General features: G+C 53.1%; 3 protein-coding genes across 3 annotated transcripts in view; 2 read left to right on the top strand and 1 right to left on the bottom strand.

Annotated features, from left to right (window-relative positions):
- The window catches only part of XPO7 (exportin 7), a 49,189-nt gene extending 30,014 nt beyond the window's left edge, over positions 1-19,175 (top strand). Inside the window, exons 9-28 of the mRNA XM_074928411.1 lie at positions 5-124; positions 323-469; positions 1,289-1,461; positions 2,529-2,722; positions 3,829-3,934; positions 5,195-5,330; positions 6,401-6,474; positions 7,540-7,620; positions 8,173-8,236; positions 9,379-9,487; positions 9,955-10,061; positions 10,544-10,632; positions 11,341-11,448; positions 12,568-12,650; positions 13,215-13,429; positions 14,570-14,708; positions 15,026-15,186; positions 16,954-17,052; positions 17,335-17,462; positions 17,566-19,175. Of these exons, the coding sequence (XP_074784512.1) occupies positions 5-124; positions 323-469; positions 1,289-1,461; positions 2,529-2,722; positions 3,829-3,934; positions 5,195-5,330; positions 6,401-6,474; positions 7,540-7,620; positions 8,173-8,236; positions 9,379-9,487; positions 9,955-10,061; positions 10,544-10,632; positions 11,341-11,448; positions 12,568-12,650; positions 13,215-13,429; positions 14,570-14,708; positions 15,026-15,186; positions 16,954-17,052; positions 17,335-17,462; positions 17,566-17,659 (2,427 nt within the window). The 3' untranslated portion in view covers positions 17,660-19,175. The remainder of the gene's footprint in view (positions 1-4; positions 125-322; positions 470-1,288; positions 1,462-2,528; positions 2,723-3,828; positions 3,935-5,194; positions 5,331-6,400; positions 6,475-7,539; positions 7,621-8,172; positions 8,237-9,378; positions 9,488-9,954; positions 10,062-10,543; positions 10,633-11,340; positions 11,449-12,567; positions 12,651-13,214; positions 13,430-14,569; positions 14,709-15,025; positions 15,187-16,953; positions 17,053-17,334; positions 17,463-17,565) is intronic.
- Positions 19,176-19,408: 233 nt separating this feature from the next.
- On the bottom strand, positions 19,409-21,125 carry PBDC1 (polysaccharide biosynthesis domain containing 1). The gene is made up of 6 exons (XM_074928412.1): positions 21,081-21,125; positions 20,930-20,995; positions 20,148-20,207; positions 19,925-20,065; positions 19,726-19,837; positions 19,409-19,609 (listed from the first exon to the last, which is right to left on the bottom strand). The coding sequence occupies exons 1-6, from the start codon at positions 21,093-21,095 to the stop codon at positions 19,515-19,517; spliced, it is 489 nt and encodes a 162-aa protein (XP_074784513.1). The 5' UTR covers positions 21,096-21,125; the 3' UTR covers positions 19,409-19,514.
- Positions 21,126-22,643: 1,518 nt separating this feature from the next.
- On the top strand, positions 22,644-24,149 carry NPM2 (nucleophosmin/nucleoplasmin 2). Its single transcript, XM_074928651.1, has 8 exons — positions 22,644-22,707; positions 22,832-22,917; positions 23,015-23,134; positions 23,206-23,299; positions 23,370-23,500; positions 23,749-23,777; positions 23,890-23,926; positions 24,108-24,149. Exons 1-8 carry the CDS (start codon positions 22,644-22,646, stop codon positions 24,147-24,149), a joined length of 603 nt encoding a protein of 200 aa, XP_074784752.1.
- Positions 24,150-25,244: the final 1,095 nt, after the last annotated feature.

Raw genomic sequence — 25,244 nt, 5'->3', positions numbered from 1 at the left:
CTAGGTTTTATCCTGCTTAGTGCAGATAGCCTCTGTACGCAGATCCCTCTTCAACAATGCGGAAAGAGCAAAGTTTTTATCTCATCTCGTTGATGGAGTTAAACGAATACTGGAAAACCCACAGGTGAGTGTTTCGGATGTGCTCGGTGGAATTGGGTCTCTGCTTCTTCCGCATCAAGTTTCTTCAGCAAAAATCCGTTCTAATGTACATGCCCCACTTGTGGCACTGGGGAGGGGGGTGCAACGTCTTTTCCTACTGTTCCACTGTAAATCTGCACCTTTTCTAGCAGACTCTCAATTTTTCTCCTCTTTTTCTCCTCAGAGTTTGTCAGACCCAAATAACTACCATGAGTTCTGCCGATTGCTGGCCCGATTGAAAAGCAATTACCAGCTGGGAGAGCTGGTGAAGGTGGAGAACTACCCCGAGGTCATCCGACTCATTGCCAACTTCACCGTGACCAGCCTGCAGGTACAAAATGGTTTTACTTACCCTCGATGGGCCTTTATGCCCCTCGTCTTCTCTTGAAACAAACACTCTTGTCTCTTCTTTGCCCCTTAATTCGCTAAATGTTAATTTTTACCAAGGTACCCTGCAGACTCTGTGACAGAACCCTGCGGTGTAGCATCGATGATTCCATGAATTCCTACTGAATGGAACAGGAGCGGTGTGTGGGGGCAGGCAGGGTTGCTATGCCTTCAGAGTCTTTCTGTGGCCTAGCAGGGGGAAAAAAAGCCCAACCTTGTTAAATAAGGCTTATTTTTAGAATTGTGTATCACTTAACTATTAAAATGCAGTTGCAGGGGTTGCTAGTAATATGAATATATCATGCCATATTCCCACTGAGTTTTCCACTGATATACAGCTTGTAACTACACCCCTGCACAGAACATGGTTTAAAAAAAAACAACTTGTGTAGCTTACATAATGCCTTTGTTTGTTAAACTTTAATATTTACCGGGAAAACAGCTTGAAACTCTCCATTCTGTTTGGGGAGCTGTCTGCAGCACGCTGCAGTATGAGCTTGGCAGTAGTTTGGGACTAAAGGCTTTGGCTCAGCTACACAGCCTAGGAACCGGGGCTTATTGTTCAGTCTTTACTGAATGCTGATAATACCCACTGAATTCAGGTGTGAACTGAAATTCATTGTGAGAATTGACAACCAGATCACTAAAGCTTTTAGATGTTGCTATATCTAGTGCTTCGTGAGTCAAAATAATCTGGATAAAATAATCTCAAGGCCGTAACTCACTGGTTTCTTCTCCTTTTCTTTCTCTTGGTTCCTGGTAGCACTGGGAGTTTGCTCCCAACAGCGTTCACTATCTCCTGAGCTTGTGGCAGCGGCTGGCTGCGTCCGTGCCCTACGTTAAAGCCACAGAGCCTCACATGCTCGAAACGTACACACCAGAAGTCACAAAAGCTTACATCACGTCCAGGCTGGAGTCTGTGCACATCATATTGAGGTAAGAAAAGCAGAGAGGTGGCAGCACTTGACCCTCTCGGCACGGCAGAAGGCTCTGGTGTGTCTCTCTTCTGAGTTTTCTTTTTAAAACGGCCACGACCGCAGGAAGTTTTGTGAGTCGCCAAAGGATTTCTAAGGCAGGCTTACCTAAATCACTTACTCTGTCTCTTATAAAAAAGACACTTACTTTTTTTTTTTTTTTTTTAAACTGGGGATTTTTTAGACCTTCCTCAATTTCAAGTGGCTGAGATTGATCTGAGTGATCTCTGACATGGGTAGAATTCATCTTACCCAGCATCATACATCTGCAGTGTACGGCTTATGCTCTGAATTGCCCTTGGAGCAGAGAGGAATAAGTATGCAAAGTGTGATTCACTTAATGTGTAGATCACTCCTGTAAGATGGCATGTTATACCTAGAAGTGTTGGGTTTTTTTTCCCTTCCTTTGAGTGTAGGGGCAGCCCTCAGGACTCTGCAGTGCCTGAATTTGTGTGGGGTGAATTCCACCTTGTGTTTGTATTTGATGAAAATAAATGTTTGAGTATAGAAAAATATAATGCCTCTCAAGGAATTCTGATTGATTTGTCCCTTTTTTAGGTATCTAGCAATGCAAGGGAGGAACAGCACTTTTTAGCTGGTACTGGAGTTTGCAATAAACTTATTGTTGAGGTTAGTGTATTTAGAGGAAAAAACAACTGAAACTTTGGGAAAGATGGAAAGCGTTGTTATACAAAGACAACCAGACAGAGATCTTGGCACCACAGGTTCTGTTCAAAGACCTGAATAAATGTTAAAAATGTTAAGAAGAGCTTACTCATCGCAGGTCCTGATGGCCTTTCCACCTGCACCACCACTGTTTTTCTGATTTACGGCCGCAGGAATGGTCAGATGATTCTGTTGGTCTCTGTAGCTCTCCGTCGTGACAAAAAGTAGGGGCAGAGACTTTAGTTGTTGGAATCACTGTACGCCTGGGAAGGCATCCCCTACCCGATATAAACAAGCTTAGGTTATGGCTTAGGCTGTCTCTACATTTTAAGTGCTTTTCTAATCTATTTTTGTGCTGCTTAGGGATGGTTTGGAGGATCCGCTGGATGACACTGGCCTTGTGCAACAGCAGTTAGATCAGCTCTCCACCATCGGCCGGTGTGAGTACGAGAAGACCTGTGCTCTGCTTGTGCAGCTCTTCGACCAGTCAGCCCAGTCGTACCAGGAGCTGCTGCAGAGTGCCACCGCCAGCCCCATGGATGTTGCGGTACAAGAAGGTGAGTGTGTTCACAGGACTGTGGCCTGTGAGCTTGCAGTAGGTTGCCCATTCTCAAAAGCAGCCTTTCTGAAGCTCACGTTCCTGATGAAATCCATAAATGAGGAGGCAGATCTCACAAACCTTCCCTTGGGGAGGTGCCTGTGTGGTGTAGAATATTTTTGGCTGTGGACAGACACTCCCCAACACAAATAGCAGTGCTGGCTGAAGATATTACTGCCCCACAACCAACTCCATTCCTTTTTTGGGGGGGAAATGTAGTTTATCTCCTTGCCCAGTCTTTCAGAGACAGATTCTGAGGATGTTCCTCCATCCCCAGGCATGAGCACTGCTTTCCCCATCCCTCTCTTGTCCAAGGCAGAATACAGGGTGCTCATTTGAACCTCCTCTCTGGCTTTGTGGCAGAAACCTCCAGCTGGTTGTTGGTAATGAGTAACTGGGAGTGGGGTTTTCAGCTGGTGCCACAGTCTGCAGGAGGGTGTCTGTCCGCAGCGTCGGGTGGGTTCAGCGTGGAGGTTTTGCGCTTGCATAGCTGGTTGTTTTAGGAATTGTTTCATAAACATAAAGAAGTGGTTCTTTTGGAGGTCCAGGTATAGCTGTTATGCCCACTCTCTAATAATGTAGCTGGCTTCCCCTTTTGTGGAGGAGCTGGGCGCATCAGCACAGGTATGGAAACTGTTCCTTTCTTCTGAAACAGTATTGTCTGATCTAACACAGTATTTTTTTTGTGTGGGAGGGCAGAACTCTGTATGATGTTGATTTTTCCACCAACCATATGTACTTCGAAAGAATAAACAATGCCTGCTGGCATCTGCACGTGTTTAAATACACAGAATATAGTTGTACAAGGAAGTGGCTTTCTGTGGTGGAATATCTTTAAATAACGAAAATTTTCCAGGCAGACCTGGCATTCTTGTTTCTTTTCTAGTAAAAGTCATACCTGTTCACCACCAAGTGAAAAATTGGGTAATTTTGATATAGATAGGCACTGAAGCAGAGAGGTACTCCTTGTGAATCCTGTCTTTGCCAAAAGAAAACGCAGATCTCCTCAGCTTCCTCCGGGTGGGGTGTGACGTGCTTGGTTCTGATGTCCTCTGTTGGTTTCAGGGCGCCTGACGTGGCTCGTCTATATTATCGGGGCAGTGATTGGTGGTAGGGTCTCGTTCGCCAGCACGGATGAGCAGGATGCGATGGATGGCGAGTTGGTTTGTCGGTAGGGATGCTGACTTGACTGTTTTCTAGCTGCACTGCTGTTGAAGTCACCAAAAGAATTGTGATCGTGAAGCTGCCACCATGTTCTTCCCCTCTTTTTCACTGAAATTGTGGAATTGGCCGTCCTGAAAAAAGAGATTGGTGGCACGAGCTAGAGCCCGGCAGCAAACTTCTGCTGCAACTTGGTTAAATTGGGAAATCTGAGGTTATAAGAAAGAGAGTGAGAGGGGAAGAGCATGTGAGAGGGGAGTTTATACCGGGCTTAACTGCATGCATTGGAGTAGAACTAAATGCATGATGGTTCTCTGCTGGGGTGGGGGATTAAGTCTTTTTCCTAATTAATAATCCAAAGTGTGTTTTGTCCATAAATACACTGTGAATATTGTAGATCTCTTACAGCTGTTAAAACTTTATAATGTCTAACACGTGCTGGATTTTTGGGACTGTAAATCCTCTCCAGTGCAAAGCTTTATTTGATGGGTGTGAGAACACGTAGCTTACAGCTCCTGACCCACCCTGAGTCTCACCGAAGGCTTTGTGGTCCAGAGCCTAATTGCTCTGCTTGGAAGCCGGGGTAGTAAGAGATCCAAACTGTGCATGGGTGGGAGCTGGCGGGGCAGTGAGCCGGGAAATAACATCGAGCACTGGCTTCCCGCACAGCTGCTGTGCTGCTGAAGGGGAGACGGTGAGACCCCGTCTGTATTTCAGCTGCCTTTAGTGCCAGCATATCCGAGAGATGTTCACACAAGTCCACTTACGTTTTATCTTCTTTCCCACTCTGTGCTTTGTGGCACTTGCCAAAAAGAATATCATTGCTGCTTGAGCCCGTGCCCAGGTCACAGCATTGTTTCTGCGGGGCTCGCAACAAAAACCAAACTGAAGGGGGGGGGTCGTTTAGAGTCTGGCTCTCCCGAGGGGAGCAGGTAGTGCTTTCTCAGGTGGGTTTGAGAACATGATGGACCAGTTGCTGGGTAAGTGTGCTAAAGCACCCAGAACTCGCTTCTGCAGCAAATTAAAACCCCAGGCCTTGCATCCCTGTCTAACGAGGATAGAGAAGCCTCATAATGACCCTGCACAGAAGAGGAATGTGCCCTAGTCAGTGTTTTGTTATCACTTTTGTCAGTTCTTGACCCAAAATGACAATGCCCACAGAAAGTAAAAAATACTGTGGCACGCAGCCTGGAAACACCACCGTGTGCCAGAAATCCCCCCTTCCTCCCCGTGCCCATCAGCAAGGCCTGTTTTCCCCACCTCTCTGCAGAGTGCTGCAGCTGATGAACCTGACGGACTCCCGTCTGGCGCAGGCTGGCAACGAGAAGCTGGAGCTTGCCATGCTGAGCTTCTTTGAGCAGTTTCGGAAGATCTATATTGGAGATCAGGTGCAGAAGTCTTCCAAGGTAATCAGTCCCCTTGGCTGCGTCTCTTTGGTGATACGAAGTCCAGTAATAACTTCCTTTTTTTTAATGAAAGCAAGTGGCATTACTTGTTTTCTCCTCTTTGTAGCTGAAAATGAGACCTGTTTGCTGTGTTTTCTAGATACATGTCCAGTGTTAACACTGCAAACCCTGAGCTGTTTTTGAAATACTGTGTTCTGTATGCGTCGGGAAGGAGCCAGTGACTATGACAGTAAGCCTAGAACTTGAGACCTGGGTGCAGTTTGCTTATCTGCCAGGTTTCTGCTCTGAAATGAGTCCCTTAAGGGACTATAAATTTCAAATGAGTGCCTTAAGCTCATATACTTGTGAAAGCGTGCGAGTCGCACCGCCTGCACGCCCGTAAGGAGCCTGAGCCTGGCATTCTTGCTTCCTTGGCTCTAAAGTGAAGATAAGTATCTGTTCTCTTCCATCACAAGGCAATTGTAGATGTACTGGACTTTGAATGCCTTGGCGCATCTTTAGAGATGCAAAATATCTTTTTTTAATTAAATACGTAAAGAATGAGAACATCTTTACTCCAGAGTTAGGTCCTTCCTTCTCCAGTAGTCTGGGACCATCCTTCTCCAGTAGTCTGGGACCATCCTTCTCCAGTAGTCTGGGACCATCCTTCTCCAGTAGTCTGGGACCATCCTTCTCCAGTAGTCTGGGACCATCCTTCTCCATCTCACAGGCTTCAGAGCAGCGATGTGTCAAGGAGCTTAGAGTTCCAGACGCACTAAGATACTGCGTGTAGCTGCAGTGTTAACGTCCCCTTTCCCTAGAAAAAGCAAGTGTTTTGGCTTCTGTGTACAGTATCTGAACCCACTATGACTAGTGATAGAAAAGAGTTATCAGTGATGAGGGCAAGTATTGGTCTGGATCAGATCAGCAGCATCTCAGCCCCTTGTTTGGTTGATCTGGGAAAGCCCAGAGCATACGCCCCCTCCCAGGCATGTGGGCCACAAAGGGAGAACAAGTGAAAACCAGACATTCTCTGCCCATTACTTGTTTTCTTGACAGCTTTTAAATTGGTGTTATTTTTTCCCCTCCAGCTCTACCGCCGTCTCTCAGAGGTCCTGGGCTTGAATGATGAGACCATGGTCCTGAGTGTCTTCATAGGAAAAATGTAAGTGTTTCTGCTTGCAGGCATCAGGGATTCCAGGGTTTATTTGAACGTATAACCAGGAAAACTGGAATATGAGGGAGTGTTGTTCAGTCTGAAACTAGTATCATCTGGCTACTCAAGAGAATTACGGGCTTTTATCAGGGTTTAGGTCACACACAATATCCAGGATTGATTTATCCACCGTGGAGACACAAAAATAAGCTGTACACCAAGATAACGGATTCTCTTCCCAGTGCCTGCTTAGTAGAACCAAAGTCAGAGAGGGGACAGCCTCAAGCACTCGTGCCCTATCACTTGACTCTTGGCAATCACCAGCCACGAAAGCTCTGTGGGGAGGGGACTGCTCCTTCAAAGGTTTTCTTTGCAAATTCTGCTGTTCAGTACCAGAGTAGCGCAAGTCCTTTTCTTAAAACTCTTCCGCTCTGGTAGGCACCCGATTCGGCCTTTTCCTTGGCAGCTCTCCTCTGGACCCAACCTGTCGACTGCCCTTTTTTGTCATGTTTTTGGCAGCATTTTGAACCAATTCAGTAGCTCCTCGACGCTGACGCCCAGTGCCGTGCGCCTGGTGCCGTGCAGCCGTTAGCTCCCCCTTGGCTTCTTTAGGTGCCCGGGGCCTTGCCTGCCCTCACGCGCCCTGGCTGCGCGTCATCCCCAAGGGGTCAAATGGCTCTCCTGGAAGAAGCAAGGGCTACTAGAATTCTGCAGCTGACAGTGGATGGTGCAGGTGCAGAATTGCATACGTCTGCATGTAGTCACTGCCGCAGAATTCTCTTACCCTTGCTGCAGAAACCAGCCCTGGAGTGCCACAGAATTCCAAGGGCCTGGGTATGGGCCAGTGTAGCTTGGGACCCAAGTAGTGAAGATTATCTGAAGGATAATTTTCTAGTCAACCAAATGTAAGTACAGTAATTTTATACCAATATTTTGTGGCTTGTGATGTCTGTGGTTTCGGTGGAGGGTGGAGCTGATGATGTTGGGTCACTTTTGAACTGGAAGAATCCGCCGCACAGCAAAGGGGAAGCTGAGCAAACCCCTCTGATCCGTCCTTGTTGTCCTCTTCCCTAGCATCACCAACTTGAAGTACTGGGGCCGATGCGAGCCTATCACCTCCAAGACGCTGCAGCTGCTCAATGACCTCTCCATTGGATATCCTTTTCAGAAGAGCTGTTGGGTGCACAGAACACTTAAACCTCAGCATGGGGGAAGAGTGACCCAGATGCTCGGCTGGAACAGGAGCACTCTGCATCTACCAGCTTCCTGAACTGCTTCATCTTCTGGGTAGTGAGAAGAGCAGAGTGCAAGTGCTTGGTCAACGTCTTACCTAGCTGTTGAATTGCGGTAGATGGCTATAATATTGCAGGGTTTTTTTATTATTTTCAATCATAATTACTCGTTAACTTACCGTCACCGTTTCGGATTGTAATTGCTTGGTAACTTACCGTCACAATTCACAGTCACGTTCTGTCTTACAGTCGTCTTCTTGTTCTTCCTGACAGTGTAAATGAAAATGGTCTCTACAGGTCTCAACTGTAGAGATTTAAGCAACTTGGTTGCTCTTGAAACACATGGAAGAGAGGTTAGAACATATTGAATAATACAGACGTAAGAGTCCCCTTTCAGTTTTGCCCTGGAAAGTGCTTTGCAAGCATTGCAAGAAGTTTTCTGCTGACTCTGCTGCTTCCTTAACACCCCCTTTACATACAGCAGCGTTAGAAAGCTGGTGAAACTGAGCGCCGTACAGTTCATGCTGAACAATCACACGGTAAGTCCTTTCACCTTCTGCTTCTTGTCTCACAGCAAAACTCCTCCGTCTGCCTTTGTGCGGCTGAGATGATCCCCTAGTTTTAACATCTGGACACGTTTGTGAAGTTTACTTGTTCCCCAGATGCTTCTGACACACTAGATGAGCCTCTAGAAACTGAAATCCGTGTTCCGTCTCTCTCTGTTCGAAGCCCGCCCTTTGATTTTTGAGGGGCTGTAATTATCCCCGAAGGGTTAATGTGGGGGTCTCTTTTCTCCCCACTGAAAGACAGCCACCTCCCTCTGGTGGCTGAGAAATGTGGAGAGGGCTGATGGTGCTGCACGTGCAGGCAGACAGCAGTGAGCACCGTTTATGCGATTTAATGGAAAGTGTAACAGCATTTCGGTGTCCCTGGCTTTCACTCTAAGAAGTGCTGATTTGGAAGAAGTGCCATCGCTTGCAGCGGTCAGGGTGGCAGCCTTGTTCCTTGGTCACTACCCTGTGTGGATCTGGGACGCTGCCTTGAAATCAGAAATGGTCGAATGAGCGATTAGAAGTCAGCAGCAAAGTGTCACATTTCTGACTCACCTCTGGAGCGTGTGGTCACTCGATGCTCCGGTGCTGTAGCCACAGGTCTGCGCCGGCTGGTTGAATGAGGTGCTATACTCCTTGAGCTGGAGGCTGTTTTGCAGCAGTTCCATGGCCTGTGTTTTGCCCAGAAGCTGCATTGTCTGGGGTTACAGTTCCCTGGAGAATGTGAGCAAAATAACTCAGGATCTATCTGCTCTTCAGCAGCCTTAACGCCTGAAGGGTCCCCACGAGTTCAGGGGTTGCAGATTGCTTCTTTGCTCTGGAGTCAAAGCAAGACTTCCTTGTTCATCTGGTCCTGGGGAATTCCAAGATGAAAGATGATAGTGCTGGTGTCTTTGCCAGCAGATGGGACGTGCTCGGGGGCCGTGGGCACGGTGCCTGTTGCCCTCTGGTGGCACGCTCGCCGAGATGGCTGGCAGATGTGAAGTGGTTAGCAAGATAACCCTGCTCCTCCCTGCTGCTCCTCCTTGCACAGGCTGAGAATTAGACGGGGGAATTGGGGGATCCTCGGTCCGGGAGCCCGTTCAAGGTGGTGGTTCCCCTCTAACCCATCTCTCCTCTTCCCTTTGCAGAGTGAGCACTTTTCCTTCCTGGGCATTAACAATCAGTCCAACCTGACTGACATGAGATGTCGGACTACGTTCTACACTGCACTCGGGCGTCTTCTCATGGTGGATTTAGGTACTCGGGTCTTTTCCTGGGAACCAGAGCAAAATGGTGACTTTGTGGTGTGGGTGCTGGGCTCTTTAGTAGGCTGGGCCTTGCTCTACGCAGGGAGCTGTAAGCTGCTGCAGGAAAAGCTGCTGGAATGGGAGAAGTCAAATGGGATAAGAAAAAGGAGGGGAAAGAAGCTCAAGAGTGGCTTTGTTGCCGTGTTGCTGGGTACAGGTACAGGTAGTCCAGAGATGCACATGGCCAGGACTGGGGCTCCAATTTGTAATAGTCAAAATGTCTTCCTGAGGTGACAGGGTTTGCTCTTAGTCTTTTCTCTAAGTTAGATACTGGCAGGGGTAGATCACCTGTCGGGAAAGCTGTGGTCTCTCTGCCTCTAGCTCCGTGGCGGAGCGATGTCTGAGGCAGAACTGAAGGGCGCAGGGATGTGCAGTCTTACTTCCTCCTGATTTCTGTTTGTTCTTTTTTTCTTTCAGGGGAAGATGAGGATCAGTATGAGCAATTCATGCTTCCCCTCACAGCTGCCTTTGAGACCGTGGCACAGATGTTCAGCACAAATACTTTCAATGAACAAGAGGCAAAAGTAAGTTGGGCAGGACCTTCCCCCCTATCCATGCTCTCGCTATGCTTTCCCATAGGGGCTTTGACCTTTTTGGTTCAGACAGGCAGGAGAGAATGAGTAACTCCTGCAGAGTAAGAACTGTTCTGCCCTCTGAACGAGACCAGGAGATGCTGGAGCAATGGGTGATTCCCTTTCAGTGTCTGTGGTGGTGGGCCCTGTACCCCCTGGGGTCTGAGGGTGGTTCGTAACAGCAGCAGTGAGCCTCATCTGCCAGCTTTCCTTCTGCTGGGGATGAAGTACCCCAGTGCTGTCGCTGTGCTGGTTCAAATTCAGGAGGGTTTCTGGCACTGAAGAGGAAGAACTGTCAAACCTGGGACTGGCATCCAGCACTGAACGGCTGGATTGCTGTTGGGGTGGGAGGAAGGGAAGGGGCTGGTGGAGCCAGGCAGGGAGAGATCTGTACGTGTGGTGTGTTTTAACGTACCTTTTCTTTTGAAATACAGAGAACCTTGGTTGGTTTGGTGAGAGACTTGAGGGGAATAGCCTTTGCCTTCAATGCCAAGACCAGCTTCATGATGCTGTTTGAGTGGATGTATCCTTCTGTTGCCCTAAAACTTGAGTCATCCTGTCTGTCAGAGGGGAGAGCTCTGGCTGAATCCAAATGCCCTATTTTCCCTGCTAAATCCTGACTGGGGGTTTCTCTTCACTTTAACAGAACTCGATGTCCTGTCTGTAAACCCTAAAATAGATTTAACTCGGTCTGGTTGCAACCAAGTCAACCTAGAAATCTGCTCAGAGCTGAACTGTTGGGGTTTTTCCGATTGGACTTAAAGCAATTTGACCTGTAAAGAACAAAGGCCTTTAATGGGCTGCTGATGTCTCAGCAGCAACAAAAGCTCTCCTCTTGCTCACTAGAGCCAAGAGCAGTTGGTATCTTTGTCCTCTTGGTGAGAGCATAGCTGCTCAAAGAGCACCATATCTGGGCTCCAGATTGCTCTTTGGCTGGTGAAGGTCAGCTGTCTGCAGTGACAGATCTGTGTATCTGTCTTCTCTTTCATTTAAAACCTTTTTGTTTCTGTTTGTCCTAGTATAAGAAGTGTGTATGCAACCCCAACAGACTCAAGATTGATTTTTTTTTTTTTTTTTTTTTTTTCTGTGGTAAAGCAGACCCCAGCAAGCAGCTCTTTAACCTTATTAAGCAAGCTGTTTGGGTACAAGACACAAAATACACTTTTTGGTAGAATCTGTGACCTTTTTTCTTCATGAGAAGCCACAGAGTTCCTTAGCTCTCCCCTTGCAGCTACCCATCCTACATGCCAATCCTACAGCGGGCAATTGAGCTCTGGTACCACGACCCAGCCTGCACTACACCTGTCCTCAAACTGATGGCTGAGTTGGTACATAACAGGTATGAACCTCCAGCCTCAGAGAGCTGGCGGGGGGTTGTGTCTGGCTGCTGCTGCAGCCTTGTGTGGGTGTCAGTGCCCAGTTGTGTTTTCTCTACTTCAGTCTCTTTCTGCTATAAAGGCTGCCAAGGGGGGTGGGAAGGGGGAGAACTGGCATTGTTTCAGTAGGGAAGAAAATCCACCAGTTCAGATATCAGTCAAGTCATGACTCAGACCAAGAGACACGATCAATAAACAGTGAATTTGTTCAGCGTCTGCTTCCAAGGACAGCACGACAAGATGGAGGCAGGCAACTCACGTTAATTTTTAAAAACCTGTGTTTAAAATGAGCGTTGTTCTATCTGGCAGCCAGATGACCACTTCTGCTTTAGAGCATCAGCTCTTTTTGCCGACAGAGAGGTACCTCTGACGCGATTCAGATAATTCAGAAGCTGTCTGAGCTGGCCGTGGAGGGTTGCCAAGACGCTGCTCTGGCCTGCAGCCAGCTGAACACAACCCTGTAGGAAGGGACCGTTGTTACAGCCGAGTGGAAGGGACACGAGGTTCAGACACAGTCATTTGAGAGTTGACTCCTTGTGCTGTCAGACTGTTTGCCACATCCAAGTGGCATCTTTGCAGCAGGACAATCCTTACTGGAATCCGGCCACTCATTTATTTCGGAGGTGATCTGGACAACTCGCTGCACTTCAATTGTAAGATCTATTCACTGTAGGGGAAAAAGTGCCAAGCTCTGACTTCTTGGTCGCGTTGTCAATAGGAGCCAGTCAACTGCCCTACAATGCTGCTTCCAAGATGTTCGCTGTGTTTGTGTACAGTAGCCTAGTGACTATTGCCAAGATGGGATTTCCAGCCTCGATCTTGTAATATTCCTCATGTCTGTGAAATACAGGCCCTTTCTTCTGCGACAGCAGAGCTCCTCTGTCCCTAAGCGGCTGTGTCCTGCCTGGTGTTGGTAACGAACAGAAGTGTTTTCTACCAGCCCAGGGTGTTTTGTTGAACTCTGGGGAGCAGCCCTGGGAGGAGGGTGCCCCAGGCTGCAGCAGGGCGTGGAGGTGGTGGAGTGTTAGCTTTGGTTTTACTCCACTGTTTGAGCTCCATTTTATTCCCTGTGTTCCCGTTAGATCCCAACGGCTGCAGTTCGATGTGTCCTCACCGAACGGCATCCTGCTCTTCCGAGAAACGAGTAAAATGATAACTACGTATGGTGAGTGTCGAGCAGGTGGGATCCGGGCAGCCTCGGCCTGCCCCCAGCTCCTCCACTCGCTCCAGGAGCGAGGGCTGGGCCACTTGCCAGCTCCGAGAGCAAGCCCAGGCTGGGAAGTAGTGCCAGATCGCTTGCTGAATGCACACTTAGATACGGGGAGATGCTTCTGCTTGAAGTGCTGGGGGGAGGCAGGCAAGCAGAAGGGGAAGGGTGTTCACCAGGCAAATGAGGGAGAAAATGAGGGCAACGAGCAGGAGCCCAGCTGAGCCCCTTGTGAGTGTGCAAGGTGCCACAGGTGAACCTGTGAAGCCAGCAGAGAGCAATCCCATCCTTACACTGTCCTGTTTCTGCAGCAAAATTACGTGCAGTTGGTCCCTAGTAGAGCCACACTTTTAACTTGTAACGTGTTCCGTAACCTTCAGCTGGGGAGTAAATCTTTGGTGCTTGTGGTTGACTTCTCAGTCGCTCCTTATGGCTCTACTTTTGTTTTTTCCTGCACCCTGGGGGGAGAAGGGGTTTGGATGTGGTTGCTGAAATACTGAGTCCGCTTCTGTGCTCCCGCAGGAAATCGTATCCTGACGCTTGGGGAGGTCCCAAAGGATCAAGTCTATGCCTTGAAGCTCAAGGGGATTTCCATCTGCTTCTCTATGCTGAAGGCTGCGCTGAGCGGGAGCTACGTCAACTTTGGGGTCTTCCGTCTGTACGGGGATGATGCACTGGACAATGCCTTGCAAACTTTTATCAAGCTTCTGCTTTCCATCCCTCACAGTGACCTCCTGGTAAGCCGACCCCCGTGGTGAGCATGTAGACACGTGGCTAGGGAAGACAGGGGTGGAAGATTACACAGGAAGGGAATACTTTAATCACGGAGGCCAGTGAACTTGTGCTGCTTCCTGGAACTGCAGCTATGGCACAGGAAATTACAGCTCCTGGAATGTGCAGCAGCAGGTCCTGAGCCAGGGCTGTAACCCCAGCACCCAGGGCCTCGCTGTCAGCCCTCCTGCGGGGTCCGCTCCCAGTCTCAGCAGAGCAATTACCAAAATAATTCCTCCTCTATCTGACAAACACTTCCTGCGAGTGAAGGATTGTTCTTCCCTGTCTTGCCTGCGGGCAGAGATCTCGATGCATCAGCAATTCCAGTGCAACCTGCTTGCTGAAGACATCCACCTACAGAGCCCTGCTCCTATCCAGACCTCGTGTACAGAAACCCATTTTGTGGCAGAGCTTTGAGACGTATCAGCACAGTCCTGCTTGGCAAAATGTCGAGGAGAGAGGGCAGCATGTATTCCTCACAAGTCTTTATCTGTCGTTACTGTAGCAGGATCTAAAAGAAGTAGTTGCCATCTCTATGACTGCGTTCAGCACGTTCTTAATTTATTTAACGCACCCGTGGCCAAACCTTTGCTCTCGAGACGTGCAGCTCTTGAGATGGGGCCACTCTGCAGGACTCCCAGCAGTTCTCCCCTGTGCCCAGGTTGCTGCTGGGGGGTCCGTGGCTCTGACTGCGGTGTCAGTTTTTCTGATTGTGTCGATTTTTCTGTGATCTGACACTCTGCATGGACACCCGGGGAGCCAGTCCCACCTCTGCATCTCCAGCACTGGCACTGGGCAGCTAACGTTCCCCGCCTGGAAAAGAGCAAAGCAGTGGGGAAAGGTGTTTTGCTAGAACAGTGTTGGGAACTTACTGGACCATTGTTGCTAGAGCCTCTTGGGAAGGTTTTTGGTGGGGGAGAAGGGTGGAAAATATGTTGGCCCATAAATTATGCTGGCAGAGAGGTTGGTTTGTTCTCTGTCCAGGAGATTCAGTAAGCAGTTTTCAGGTGATTAATGAATGGGTTGGGTCTAGCAGAAAGCCTTAACTGATAGTTGCAGACCAGCCACGAGGCCTTAAAAGTCTTTCTCTCTTCCTTTCTCTGCAGGATTATCCCAAGCTCAGCCAGTCATACTATTCCTTGCTGGAAGTTCTCACCCAGGACCACATGAACTTTATAGCCAGTCTGGAGCCTCATGTAATCATGTATATTCTCTCTTCCATTTCAGAAGGCCTCACTGCACTAGGTAACTCCTCCTGCTCTCTGTTGTGCTCTCTGGGCTTTGGTTTGGAAGCGGGGGGAGATTTGGGTTGCTTTGACTGTGTGGTGGGTAAGTTAAGACATACCTGGTGAATGGGTGGAGGAGTTTTAATGTGGATGGTTAAGGCTGGAAGATTAGAGATAGCGAATCTGTCGGTGCTGACCCGTTTAGGGTTAGGGGGTTCTTGCTTGCAAAGTCCCTCCAAGGCCCCAGATAAATGTTGGTGTTTCCCTGGGAGCCTGTGGGGGCGCAAGGCCAGTGCTGGCAGTGCCCCAGGAGCTCCCCCTCTCCTGTTCCTGCAGACACCATGGTTTGCACAGGCTGCTGCTCCTGTTTGGACCACATCGTGACGTATCTCTTCAAGCAGCTCTCGCGCAGCACCAAGAAGAGGACCACACCTCTGACCCAGGAGAGCGACCGCTTCCTGCACATCATGCAGCAGCACCCAGAGATGATTCAGCAGGTAAAGACCAAGGGCCTTGTTGTGGCCTGGCAAGATAAACTCCCCGATAAGCTCTGAATTTCCTTAGCATGATGTAATACGGGGGCTGCATGCTCCCTGCTCTATTGCCCCAGGCTTTTTCTGGAGCAAAAAGGATATTTTTTTTTTTTTTTTTTTTTTGCTAGTATTGCAGCTCTCCTACGCATTCATCAGATGGTAGGTCTGATTCAAAGCCGTGCTTCAGGGCAACGGTTCTCTCTGTGCAAGAAACACCATTTTTGCATTTCCAGTATGAACGGAAGTAGCCAAAAATGAGTGTTTGTCATCGTCGTCTTTTTTTTTTTTTTTTTTTTTTTTTAAAGAAATAGTTACAGGCAGTGCTGGCAATTCATAGAAACGAAGCCAACAGAGAGCGTGCGCTCTTCTGCTTTATAAAAACCCCAGGGTTTGTTTAAGCCCCTGGAACAATTTGGGAATCCACATGCACTCACAGCAGAGCCAGCACCATGGGGTCCCCACGCTTGTCAGGGCCTGGTCTGTGCCGAGACACTCGTGGTGGCACCATGTTGAAGGTGGGTTTGTGGCCCGACCGAGCACGTGTTGCCTTGGCATGGCTCGTGCCTGCCTTCAGAAGGGGCTCTGCGGGCTGAATTCGATAATGGAGTTATTTACATGCTGGCAGCACATCTGCCATCTGTCTCCTGCCCCCATCCACATCTCTGACAGACACGGAGCTTCCTGGGATTTGTCCTCCCTCTGGCTCAGGAGCGTGTGCGGTGGCAGAGGATCAAGAGTGAGCCGAGACATTTTCCTTGCTTAGGTCTGGCTTAACTCACCATATACCGTGTAGTTCAAGCACCTCAGTGTCAAACTTAACGACAGATGATCCTGCTCACGGAGGTTTTGGTGCTGCAGAGGGCCCTGACGGGAGCTGCCTCTCAGTGTCTTAAAGCAAAACTCTGGGCCGTGGCGCCGCGCTCGGAGCGTCCCTGACGCTGTTCCCCAACCTCGCTCGCTGGTACTTGTCAAAGTGTCAGCACGACTCCCACGTCAAAGCGGGGAGTATTGTTCCGCCCTTGCTGGTAGATGAAATGTGAAGAAAAGCAGGCTTTTTTGAGGAGTAGAAGCTGTGGGTTTTTTTCCTGAGGATAGAAAGAGAAACTGCATTTTCCAAACCAGCTAGGTTAGATACTGGCTTTAGCCTAAGGAGGCTGTGGAAGGGGAACACAGACACCCCAAGTGTGGGCTTGAGGAAGTTCCCCAGGGCACCAGAGCCTGTGCTCTCCACATTTAAGCACTTGCTGTTACCTTGTTTAAATGAAGATGAGACAATCTTTTTCCCCTGGCTCCCTTGGGACAGGATGGAGTGTGTCAGGAATAAATATCCTGACAGCTTCCAGCACCTCGTCCACGTGCCTTCAGTGAAGTTCTCCACCAGTTTGTGGGTCCTCCCTTTGCCCCACGGTGCTCAGAGCTCTGCAGCGTTGAGGCTCTGACACTGGAAGCATCGAAGGTGAATTGTTGCTCCTGAGCCTGCACGTGGTGAGGGGAGAGCTGGGATGTCAGGGCTGGTTTGAATCCCAGAATCATTCCGGTTGGAAAAGCCCCTCGGGATCAGCGAGTCCAACCCTCAGCCCGACTCTACAAAGTTCTCCCCTACCCCACATCCCCCACAGCTCATCCCAACGGCCCTGAAACCCCCCCAGGGATGGGGACTCCCCCCCCCTCCCTGGGCAGCCCGTTCCACTCTCTGACCACTCTTGCTGGGAAACATTTTCCCTCTCTCAGATGCTGTCGACAGTGCTGAATATCATCATCTTTGAGGACTGCAGGAACCAGTGGTCGATGTCTCGGCCTCTGCTTGGCTTGATACTGCTCAATGAAAAGGTAAATATCCCACCGTCCCCTCACAGCTGGCGGGGCTTGGACAATGCTGGAGCTGTTGGGGTGAAGGGAGCAGAACAGGTTGGGACTTGGAGACAGGGAGGGGTGTCCAGCCCTGGCCTTAAGGAATCCTGTTCACCTTCACTCGTAAGGGCGCTGGAATTCACCTGAAAAGCTGTAACGTGTTGGCTCTGGGGAAGAGGCATCATGCAGGTGTGCTCTGTCCCAAAGCCACGGTGGCCGTTCACCTGACAATGAACCCGTCCTTCTCTTTGTCTTCCCCAGTATTTCTCCGACTTGAGGAACAGTATAGTGAACAGCCAGCCTCCGGAGAAACAACAGGCCATGCACCTCTGCTTTGAGAACCTCATGGAAGGCATCGAACGCAACCTCCTGACCAAGAACAGGGACAGGTCAGCGCGGGGCTGAGCCCTCCCCGGGCGCGCCGAGCCCGTGAAACGCGGGAGGGACCAGCAGCCTCCTGCCCCGTGACACGTGCTCTGCCTTTTGCCCTAGGTTCACGCAAAACCTGTCGGCCTTCAGGCGAGAGGTGAACGACTCCATGAAGAACTCCACCTACGGCGTGAACAGCAACGACATGATGAGCTGACGTCTCCCAACTCCACCTGTACAGAGCAGCATCTCTTTGGCCTGGCCCAGAGGGGTTACCGTTTCCGATGGAAAGAAAAGAGGGCGTTTCTAATCCCTGCTCTTCCCCAGGGCTGGATTGCGGCGCTCTCGCTTTGGGCCGTACTCCACGTCCCGAGGGAGGAGGGAACAGGAGGGGTTGTTGAGCTCACCGGGGCAGGGTGCTTCTGTTTCCATGGGAGGGGGTGGAAGGGCATAAGCCAGGTGCAAGAATCCAGCGTCTCCCTACCCGAATGTCTGCGTGGAACGCCAGCGCTCTGCTGCAGCCTGCCTTGTATAAACATGTACATTTTTTCATAACATTTTGAACAAGGTTTATATTGACTCGAGTTTAAAAAAAAAAAAAACAAAAAAAAAAAAAACGGAAAAAAAAAAAAAGTGTGATTGAAATTTTTACAGAGTCCTGGTGCACCGGTGCTGGCGTGAGGGTTGTGTATGCGAGTGAGGAAAGCGTGTCCTGCAGGCCTGAAGCTTTACTGGGCGAGGGGTGGGTGTGTGAAAGTGCAGAGATATATTTAGTGACAAGTGTAGAGAGAAGCAAAAACAACAAGAAAAAAAAAAAAAGACAAAAAAATCCAACAAAACAAAAAAATCCAACAAAAAAAAAAAAGGCATTGTAAAATTCCAAATGTATATTTTTTCTTATTAAGCCCCTTGAAATCACAATTTCCTGTTACCGTCTTGCCCTTGTTATTAGGAACTCTAAGCCATGCCGCGTGATCTCTCATTCGTGCTTGCTCGTGGGTGTCTCTCCTCTCCCCGGTGTAGCAGTAGGCGCTGTCCCCTCGTCAACCCGCTTCTCGCAGGGCCCTCGCCTCCCTCTCCCACCGTGCCCCGCCACGCTCTCCCCACTCTGCCTTCTCTTTGGGGTTTTTTTGGTTGGTTTTTAGGGTGTTGGGTTTTTTTTTTCCTTCCCCATTCCCCCATCTCAGCCAGGGGAGGGGGCTGCTCTCGGGGCCAGCTCTCAGGGCTGCAGCCAACCTGCCCCCTCGCAGGGTTCTTAATAACAAGGTTTGCCTAGCATGAAGTATTTCACACCCCCTTTAAAATGATTCCAGGATTTTTAATTTTTTTTTTTTTTTTTTCTCTAAGTCACCATAATAAATGTTTTGGATAGAAAATCGACTTACAGAGGAAAGCTGATGGGGGAGGGAACCTGTTTGCCTTGTACTTTTTCCACTATTGTTGCTGCTAGTCGTGTGCATCCTCTTGCTCAGCTCTACCCACAGACACTCAGTCCTTAGGGCTGCAATTTCTCTTCCCAAACACCTACTCTTTAATTTTAATTTTTTTTTCCTTTCCCCCCCTCTTTTTTTTTTTTTGTTTTTTTTTTGTTTGTTTTTTTGTTTTCTTTCCTCTGGCGATTGTGTGTTGGGTCCTTTTTCGCGTGAGCAGATTGCTGGTTGACTTGTAAGGGTGTTTGCTGCATACAGTGTAAGCATTGTGACTGCAAATAAAACTTCAATGGTTTCTACTGAGCCGTGTCTGCCTGCGCATCCCCTGCCTGCTGGGGTGGGGTGGGGTGGGGGGGGGGAGTTTTCCACATGAAACGGGTTCAAAAAAATTGATTTGATTCGTGGGGGTAGATCTCACTCAGCCATGGGTGCAAGAAAAAAAAAAAATCCAAGTGGGTTCAGCAACAGTTTAGTTTGTTCTAGGGAACAGCCCTTTCAACACCTGCAGTACAAGGAATTATATATATATATAAAAAAAATAATTTTTTTAAAACATTTATTTACAATAAATGGAATCTGAGCTTGGAGGAGCAGGAAACAGCCTCCCCCTACCCAGGCAGTGCCTTTGCCCCCTCCTCATCCTCACTCCACCAGCTCCCTGGCGCTGCTGTAGACGACGCTGTTCCACCCTTCCCTGTTCCGAGCGATTTCGATGGCGAAAAACTGGATTCTGGTGGCTAAAAGAAGGGAGAGGAGAATCTTTCAAAGCGTGGATCAGCGGGTTCAGCTTTCCCAGAGCTTCGTGCACCCCTTTTCTGCCCAGCCCAGCCGTGGCACGCCGGCCCTCACCCACCAAAAATGGTGTTCTCCTCGGTGTAGGCCTTGCGGCAGTCCAGGCGCAGGAGGGTCCCGTAGTTAAAATCCTCCACCACCCCCTCGAACCGCAGGCAGAACGGGCGCCACTTCTGCGGAGAGAGAAGCGTCAGAGTCCCTGGAAAGTGGGGAAAAAATTCACCTCTGTGTGTGCGTCCCCCCCTTTCCTCCCCACCTACCTCCTTGGCCGGCTCCGATTTGAGCTCTTCGGGGTCGAGCACGTCGATTTTAAGATCCCTGAAGGTTTTCCTGAACTCGCCGTAGATCTGCTCGTCGACTTTAGTGAGGTTCAAAAATTTGGGGTCCACGGAAGAGATGAGCTACACCAGAAAGACTAAAGAATTAATCGGGAACCCCCTCCCACCAGCCCCCCCGTCACCGCTCTGACCCCCCCGAACTTACGTTGAAGTAGACCTGGGCGTGCTGATGGGCCTTCATGGCCCAGGCCAGCTCCACGCGGGGCTGCGGGGGCAAGAGCAGGCTCAGGGGGGGCCCCCTCCTCCTTTTGGGGGTGTAGTGGGGGGTAACAGGGTGGGGGGGGGAAGTGCGGATGGCCCGGAGGTGATGGAGTGGGGGTCTATGGCCAGATGGACACCCCCCCCCAGCACTGCCACGGTGGGGGTTCACGGGTGATGCTACGGACCTGCAAACCCCAAAGCAGCCAGTGGTGGGGGACCCCCCCCACCCGGGCTGGGACCCCCCCTCCCCTCCAAGGACTGGAAACTGCCCCCCTACTCCCCAGGACAGGTACCCCACCTGGGCTGGGTCCCCCCCTCATTCTCTCCCAGGCTGAGACACCCCCCAGGACACGGACACCCCCCCTCCCCTCCCCTCCCCTCCCCTCCCAGGACTTGGACATTCCCCCCCCCCAGCACTGGAACCCTCCTGGGCTGGGACCCCCCCGGGACAGGGACCCTATTCCCCAACCAGGACTGGGACCCCCCCGCAGGACAGAGACCACCGCCGGGACAGGGACCCCCCCCCCTCTCCCAGGACTGGGATCATCCCTCCCTAGGACTGGGACCCCCCCCCAGGACAGGCACCACCCTCCCCCGGAACAGGGACCCCCCCCTCGGGACAGGGACCCTCATCCAAGGCTGGGGACCCCCCCTTCGGGACAGGGACCGCCCCCCAGGGCAGGGACCCCCCCCTTCGGGACAGGGTCTCCCCCCTCCCGCACTCACATCGTTGCCGAAGGCCTCGGCCGGCAGCGACAGAGCGTGAGCGGCCGCGGCGGCCTCGCCGGGTCCCTGCGCGGGGAGAAGCTGCTGAGGGACCGGCCGGGCCGCCCCCCCCGGGCCCCGCCGCCGCCCCCCCGGCCCCCCCCGGCCCCACCAGCCCCGCCGCCATCGCCAGCGCCGCCGGAAGCGCCGCCGCGGCCCCGCCCACACGCGCCTGCGCCCACGGGGGGGGGGACGGGACCGGCGGGACCGGGGGGCACCGGGACACCGAGGGGTGGCACTGGGCAGGGCACGGGACCCGGGGGGGGGGGCAGGACACGGTGGTCCACGGCAGGAGCGTCAGGGCACGGTGGCCCCTGGCACCCCAAGGTGGCACACGGCAGGGCATGGTGGCCCGTGACACTACAAGGTGGCACATGGCAAGGCACAGTGGCCTGTGACACGCCAAGTGGCACATGGCAGAGCATGGTGGCCCGTAACACTACAAGGTGGCACATGGCAAGGCATAGTGGTCCATGGCATGCCAAGGTGGCACATGGCAGAGCATGGTGGCCCATGGCATGCCAAGGTGGCACATGGCAAGGCGCAGTGGCCTGTGGCACCCCAAGGTGGCACCCAAAAGGGCACAGTGACCTGTGGCGCTATGTGATGGCATACAGAAGGGCAAGGTGACCCGTGACATGCCAAGGTACGGTGGCCCATGACACTACGAGATGGCACAGGACAGGGCACGGTGACCCGTGACACGTCAAGGTGGCACCCAAAAGGGCACAGTGGCCCATGGCACTATGTGGTGGCATATGGAAGGGCACGGTGGCCTGTGACACGCCAAGTGGCACATGGCAGAGCATGGTGGCCCGTGACACTACAAGGGGGCACATGGCAAGGCACAGTGGCCCATGGCATGCCAAGGTGGCACAAGGCAGGGAACAGTGGCCTGTGGCACCCCAAGGTGGCACCCAGAAGGGCAGGGTGGCCTGTGGCACCCCAAGGTGGCACACAGCAGGACCCCACCCCGCAGCCGGGCGGGTCCCTGCTCTTGTCACCGCAGGTGCCCGTTGGGACAAACAGTGGAGGGGGGGGACACACCGGGCTCCCCCATGCCCCTCCCCAGCACCCCGCTGCCAGCCGGGACTCTCTGGGGTCACTCGGGGCCACGAAGCTGATGCTCCTCCAGCTCCAATTCTGGGGGTGACAGGTCCCCCCCCCGCCCAGCGCCGCAGCACCAGGATGCTCTGGGATGGGGGGGGTCAGCAGGGTCACCCACCTCCGGGGGGGGGGGAAATTGGGGCAGGGGGGCTTCTCTGCTTGTTAGCCGTGGGGTGGGGCAGGGCTCTCGGCTGTGGCTCCCACACCTGGGGGGGCTGATTGCCCCCCCCAGGCTATTTAAGATGGAAAGGGCTGGGTGGGTGAGTTGGGTGATTGGGTGGGTGATTGGGGGCCCCTCTGCCTCTATAAGCTGCCCGGGTGGGGGGTGCTGGGCTCTTTGGAGGCTCCTCTGGGGCTGATAATTAAATTGGGGGGGTTGGGGGTGAGTTTTTTAGTGCAGTGTTGGTTCTGGGGGAGGATGTGGGGTGACATGTTCTGGCTGGCCCTGAGCCTCTGTCTGGGGGGGGGCCTGCAGCCTGTGGGGGGGCTGGGGAAAGCTCTTCTGAGAGGGGGGGATCCCTACAGAGTATTTCTGTGTGCCCCCCCCAGGCTGAGGGGTCCCGGAGCCATGTCCCTTACAGACAGCACCGGCATGGACAGCAAATCTGAGAAACCTGTCTCTCTGATTTGGGGTAAGCACTAGCCCCCCCCCCCCCCCAAGCAGCATCCCTGTGAGGCTGGGGGGTGCATTGGGGACTCCTCCCCTGTACCCCCAACCTGGAGCAGCCCCGCTCTGACCCCCCCCCGTCCCTGCAGGGTGTGAGCTGAGCAGCGAGCGGGACTCCTACACCTTCCAGGTGCCGGAGGAGTGGCAGTGCGAGCAGCAGCTGGCCCTGCGGACGGTAAGGGGTCCCCATCTCCCCCCAGAACCCTGGGGGAGGGCCTTGTTGAGGGGTGCCTGGGGGTCACGGGGGGGGCGGGTGTTCTTGCTCCCTAAAGGTCTGCCTGGGGGAGACGGCGCGGGATGAGTTCCACGTGGTGGAGATCGTGCCGGGAGAGGACGGGGATGCTCGTGCCCCGGTGCCCCTGGCCACGCTGAAGCCCTCTGTGCTCCCCATGGTGAGTGTTTGGGGAGGGGGGTGCTGCCGGGGGGTGCTGCCGGGGGGTGCTGCCACCCTCCTCTCTTCCAGGCCACCCTGGTGGGAGTGGAGCTGACACCTCCAGTCACCTTCCACCTGAGAGCCGGCTCCGGCCCCGTCTACATCAGCGGGCAGCACGTCTCCAGTAAGTACTGGGGTGCCACCACCCTGTGACCCCCGCTTGGGAGCGGGGGCTCAACCAGGCTCTCCCACAGTGATGCCCAACCTGTCTTGGGATGAGGAGGAGGAAGAGGAGGAGGCTGAGGCTGAGGCTGAGGAGCCAGCAGAGGAGTCCCCCGAAAAGCCCCCCAAGGGCCAAGCTGCCAAGAAGGGCAGCGCTGCCAAGGTGAGCACCCCCTGGGCTGGGCTGTGGCGGGTGGGGAGGGGGGGCAGCCTCCTCCCCCCGGGGAGCTTCCCCATGCCCCACCCTGGGGACAGGCTGCTCCACGCTCCCGCCGAGGCCCGAAGCCTGTGAAGGGGGTGAGCCGTGATCTTCCTCCCGCGCGGAGGAAGAGTCCGGGGCTCCGTAGCGAGTCGCCATCCTGCCGGTGTGTTCCTGGCCCCGCTCTTTCCATCTTCCTCTCTCTCCCCTAGAAGAGGAGGCTGGAGAAGGAGGATGAGCTGTGAGTAAAACGAAGAGAAAAGTACAAACCAGCCCTGCCGTGGAGCTGGGGAACCCCATGCTGCTGGGCCCCCGCACCCCTAATCCCGGCCCCCCCCTTCTCTCCCGAGCAGGAACAACGTCTCCCCCGAGGATCCCCTTCCCACCAAGGTAGGAGCTGGCTGGGGTGTCCCTCGGCATCTCCCGGCTACGGGGGTGAACACTCGCTGCCCAGGACTGGGAGCTCTTTGGGGAGGAAAAGGGGCCGTTCAGCTCCAAAATGGGAGAGAAAGAGAAACACAGGGCCGGGGTGGGGGGGTCCCTGTGCTCAGCCCCAGCCCCATCCCTGCAGGGACGAGGAGCCGGCCGGGGCAAAGCAGCAGCCAAGAAGTAGCAGGAGCCTCAGTGGAGCTTGGCCAGGTATGGGGGTCCCTACGGGGCTGGGAGGGGGGCTGTCTGTGCCCCCCCCCAAAGCAGGATCGTCTGAGGAATGCATAAACCCGTTTCTCCTTCCCTTCCAGGTGCAGAAGAGCCTGGAAAGCCGCTGGTTTGGTGTTGTCCTTCCCCAATAAAAAGTCTATTTTGCACTCCTGGCTCTGTGCTGGGATTGGGACGGGGGGGAACCTTGAGAGCATCCTGGCCAGGGGCTGCTCCTGCGCCCCCCCCCCCCCCCCCTTGCCCCGGGGCTCCAGGAGCCCGCTGCCCTGGCTCTGGCGTGCTGCTGGCTTGGCAGCATCATCTCTGGCAGGCTGGGGGGGCCAGCAGCAGCCCCCCCCACCCCAATCCTCCCTGCCGTCCCGGGCAGGGTACCGAGGGCTGCTTGTGAATAGGAGACAAAGGGGGATTACTGAGCAGCAGGGAGATGATTATAACCCATTGACCTGGCCTTGGTCTGGAGGCAGCAGGTATTTGGGGAGGGTCTGGTGCCCCTTGGGGCCGGGGGGGGGGGCTGCTGTGTCCCAGCTTGGCTCTGAGAGCAGAGCTGAGCCCCCCACAAAGCCAGGCTTTACTCTGCTCCAGGTGTGGGACAGGAGGGGGAGTGATGGGGGGATGCCAGGGCTTTGGGAGGGGGGGGGGTGTTGGAACCTGGGGTTAGGTCAGTCCTGGCCTGCAGGGTGCCCCATTTGGGCTGGGGGGGTTGAGGTGCCCTCACAGGGGACAGTCCCCAAAGGCTCTGGCCTGCGAGGGCCACACACAGAAAGCTTTGACAGGCAGCCCTGTCCCTTCAGCCTTTCCTCACCCCCCCAGGGGCTGCTTGCACAAGCCAGCCCCCCCGCCGCTGCGTTGACAGCTTTTCAGGACCCTCTGCCCCAACCTTGGGGGGTCGGGGCGGGGGGGGGGGGGGGGGGGGGGGGGGGGAGTGGATGGACGGGACACAGCAGGCGTGATGGTGGCCCCGTGGCCATCACTCATCCCTGGGGCTGGAGGGGCCCAGGTGCAGCCCTGCCCTGAGGGATGGGGCTGGGAGGGGACCCCGGGGCTGGGGGGG

This window comes from Athene noctua, chromosome 28 (genome assembly GCF_965140245.1).
Source record: "Athene noctua chromosome 28, bAthNoc1.hap1.1, whole genome shotgun sequence".
Classification (NCBI taxonomy): domain Eukaryota; kingdom Metazoa; phylum Chordata; class Aves; order Strigiformes; family Strigidae; genus Athene; species Athene noctua.
This window is presented reverse-complemented; position numbering and strand designations above follow the sequence as displayed.

What these genes read in the sequence shown, in the direction of transcription:
- NPM2 (XM_074928651.1), top strand. Translation starts at nt 22,644, where the DNA reads ATGTCCCTTACAGACAGCACCGGCATGGACAGCAAATCTGAGAAACCT. An exon ending in ACCTGTCTCTCTGATTTGGG is followed by an intron (nt 22,708 to 22,831) that starts GTAAGCACTAGC and finishes CCGTCCCTGCAG; the next exon opens with GGTGTGAGCTGAGCAGCGAG. An exon ending in CTGGAGAAGGAGGATGAGCT is followed by an intron (nt 23,778 to 23,889) that starts GTGAGTAAAACG and finishes TCTCCCGAGCAG; the next exon opens with GAACAACGTCTCCCCCGAGG.
- PBDC1 (XM_074928412.1), bottom strand. An exon ending in CCGAGGCCTTCGGCAACGAT is followed by an intron (nt 20,208 to 20,929) that starts GTGAGTGCGGGA and finishes TTGCCCCCGCAG; the next exon opens with CCCCGCGTGGAGCTGGCCTG. An exon ending in CGAGGAGAACACCATTTTTG is followed by an intron (nt 19,610 to 19,725) that starts GTGGGTGAGGGC and finishes CCCTTCTTTTAG; the next exon opens with CCACCAGAATCCAGTTTTTC.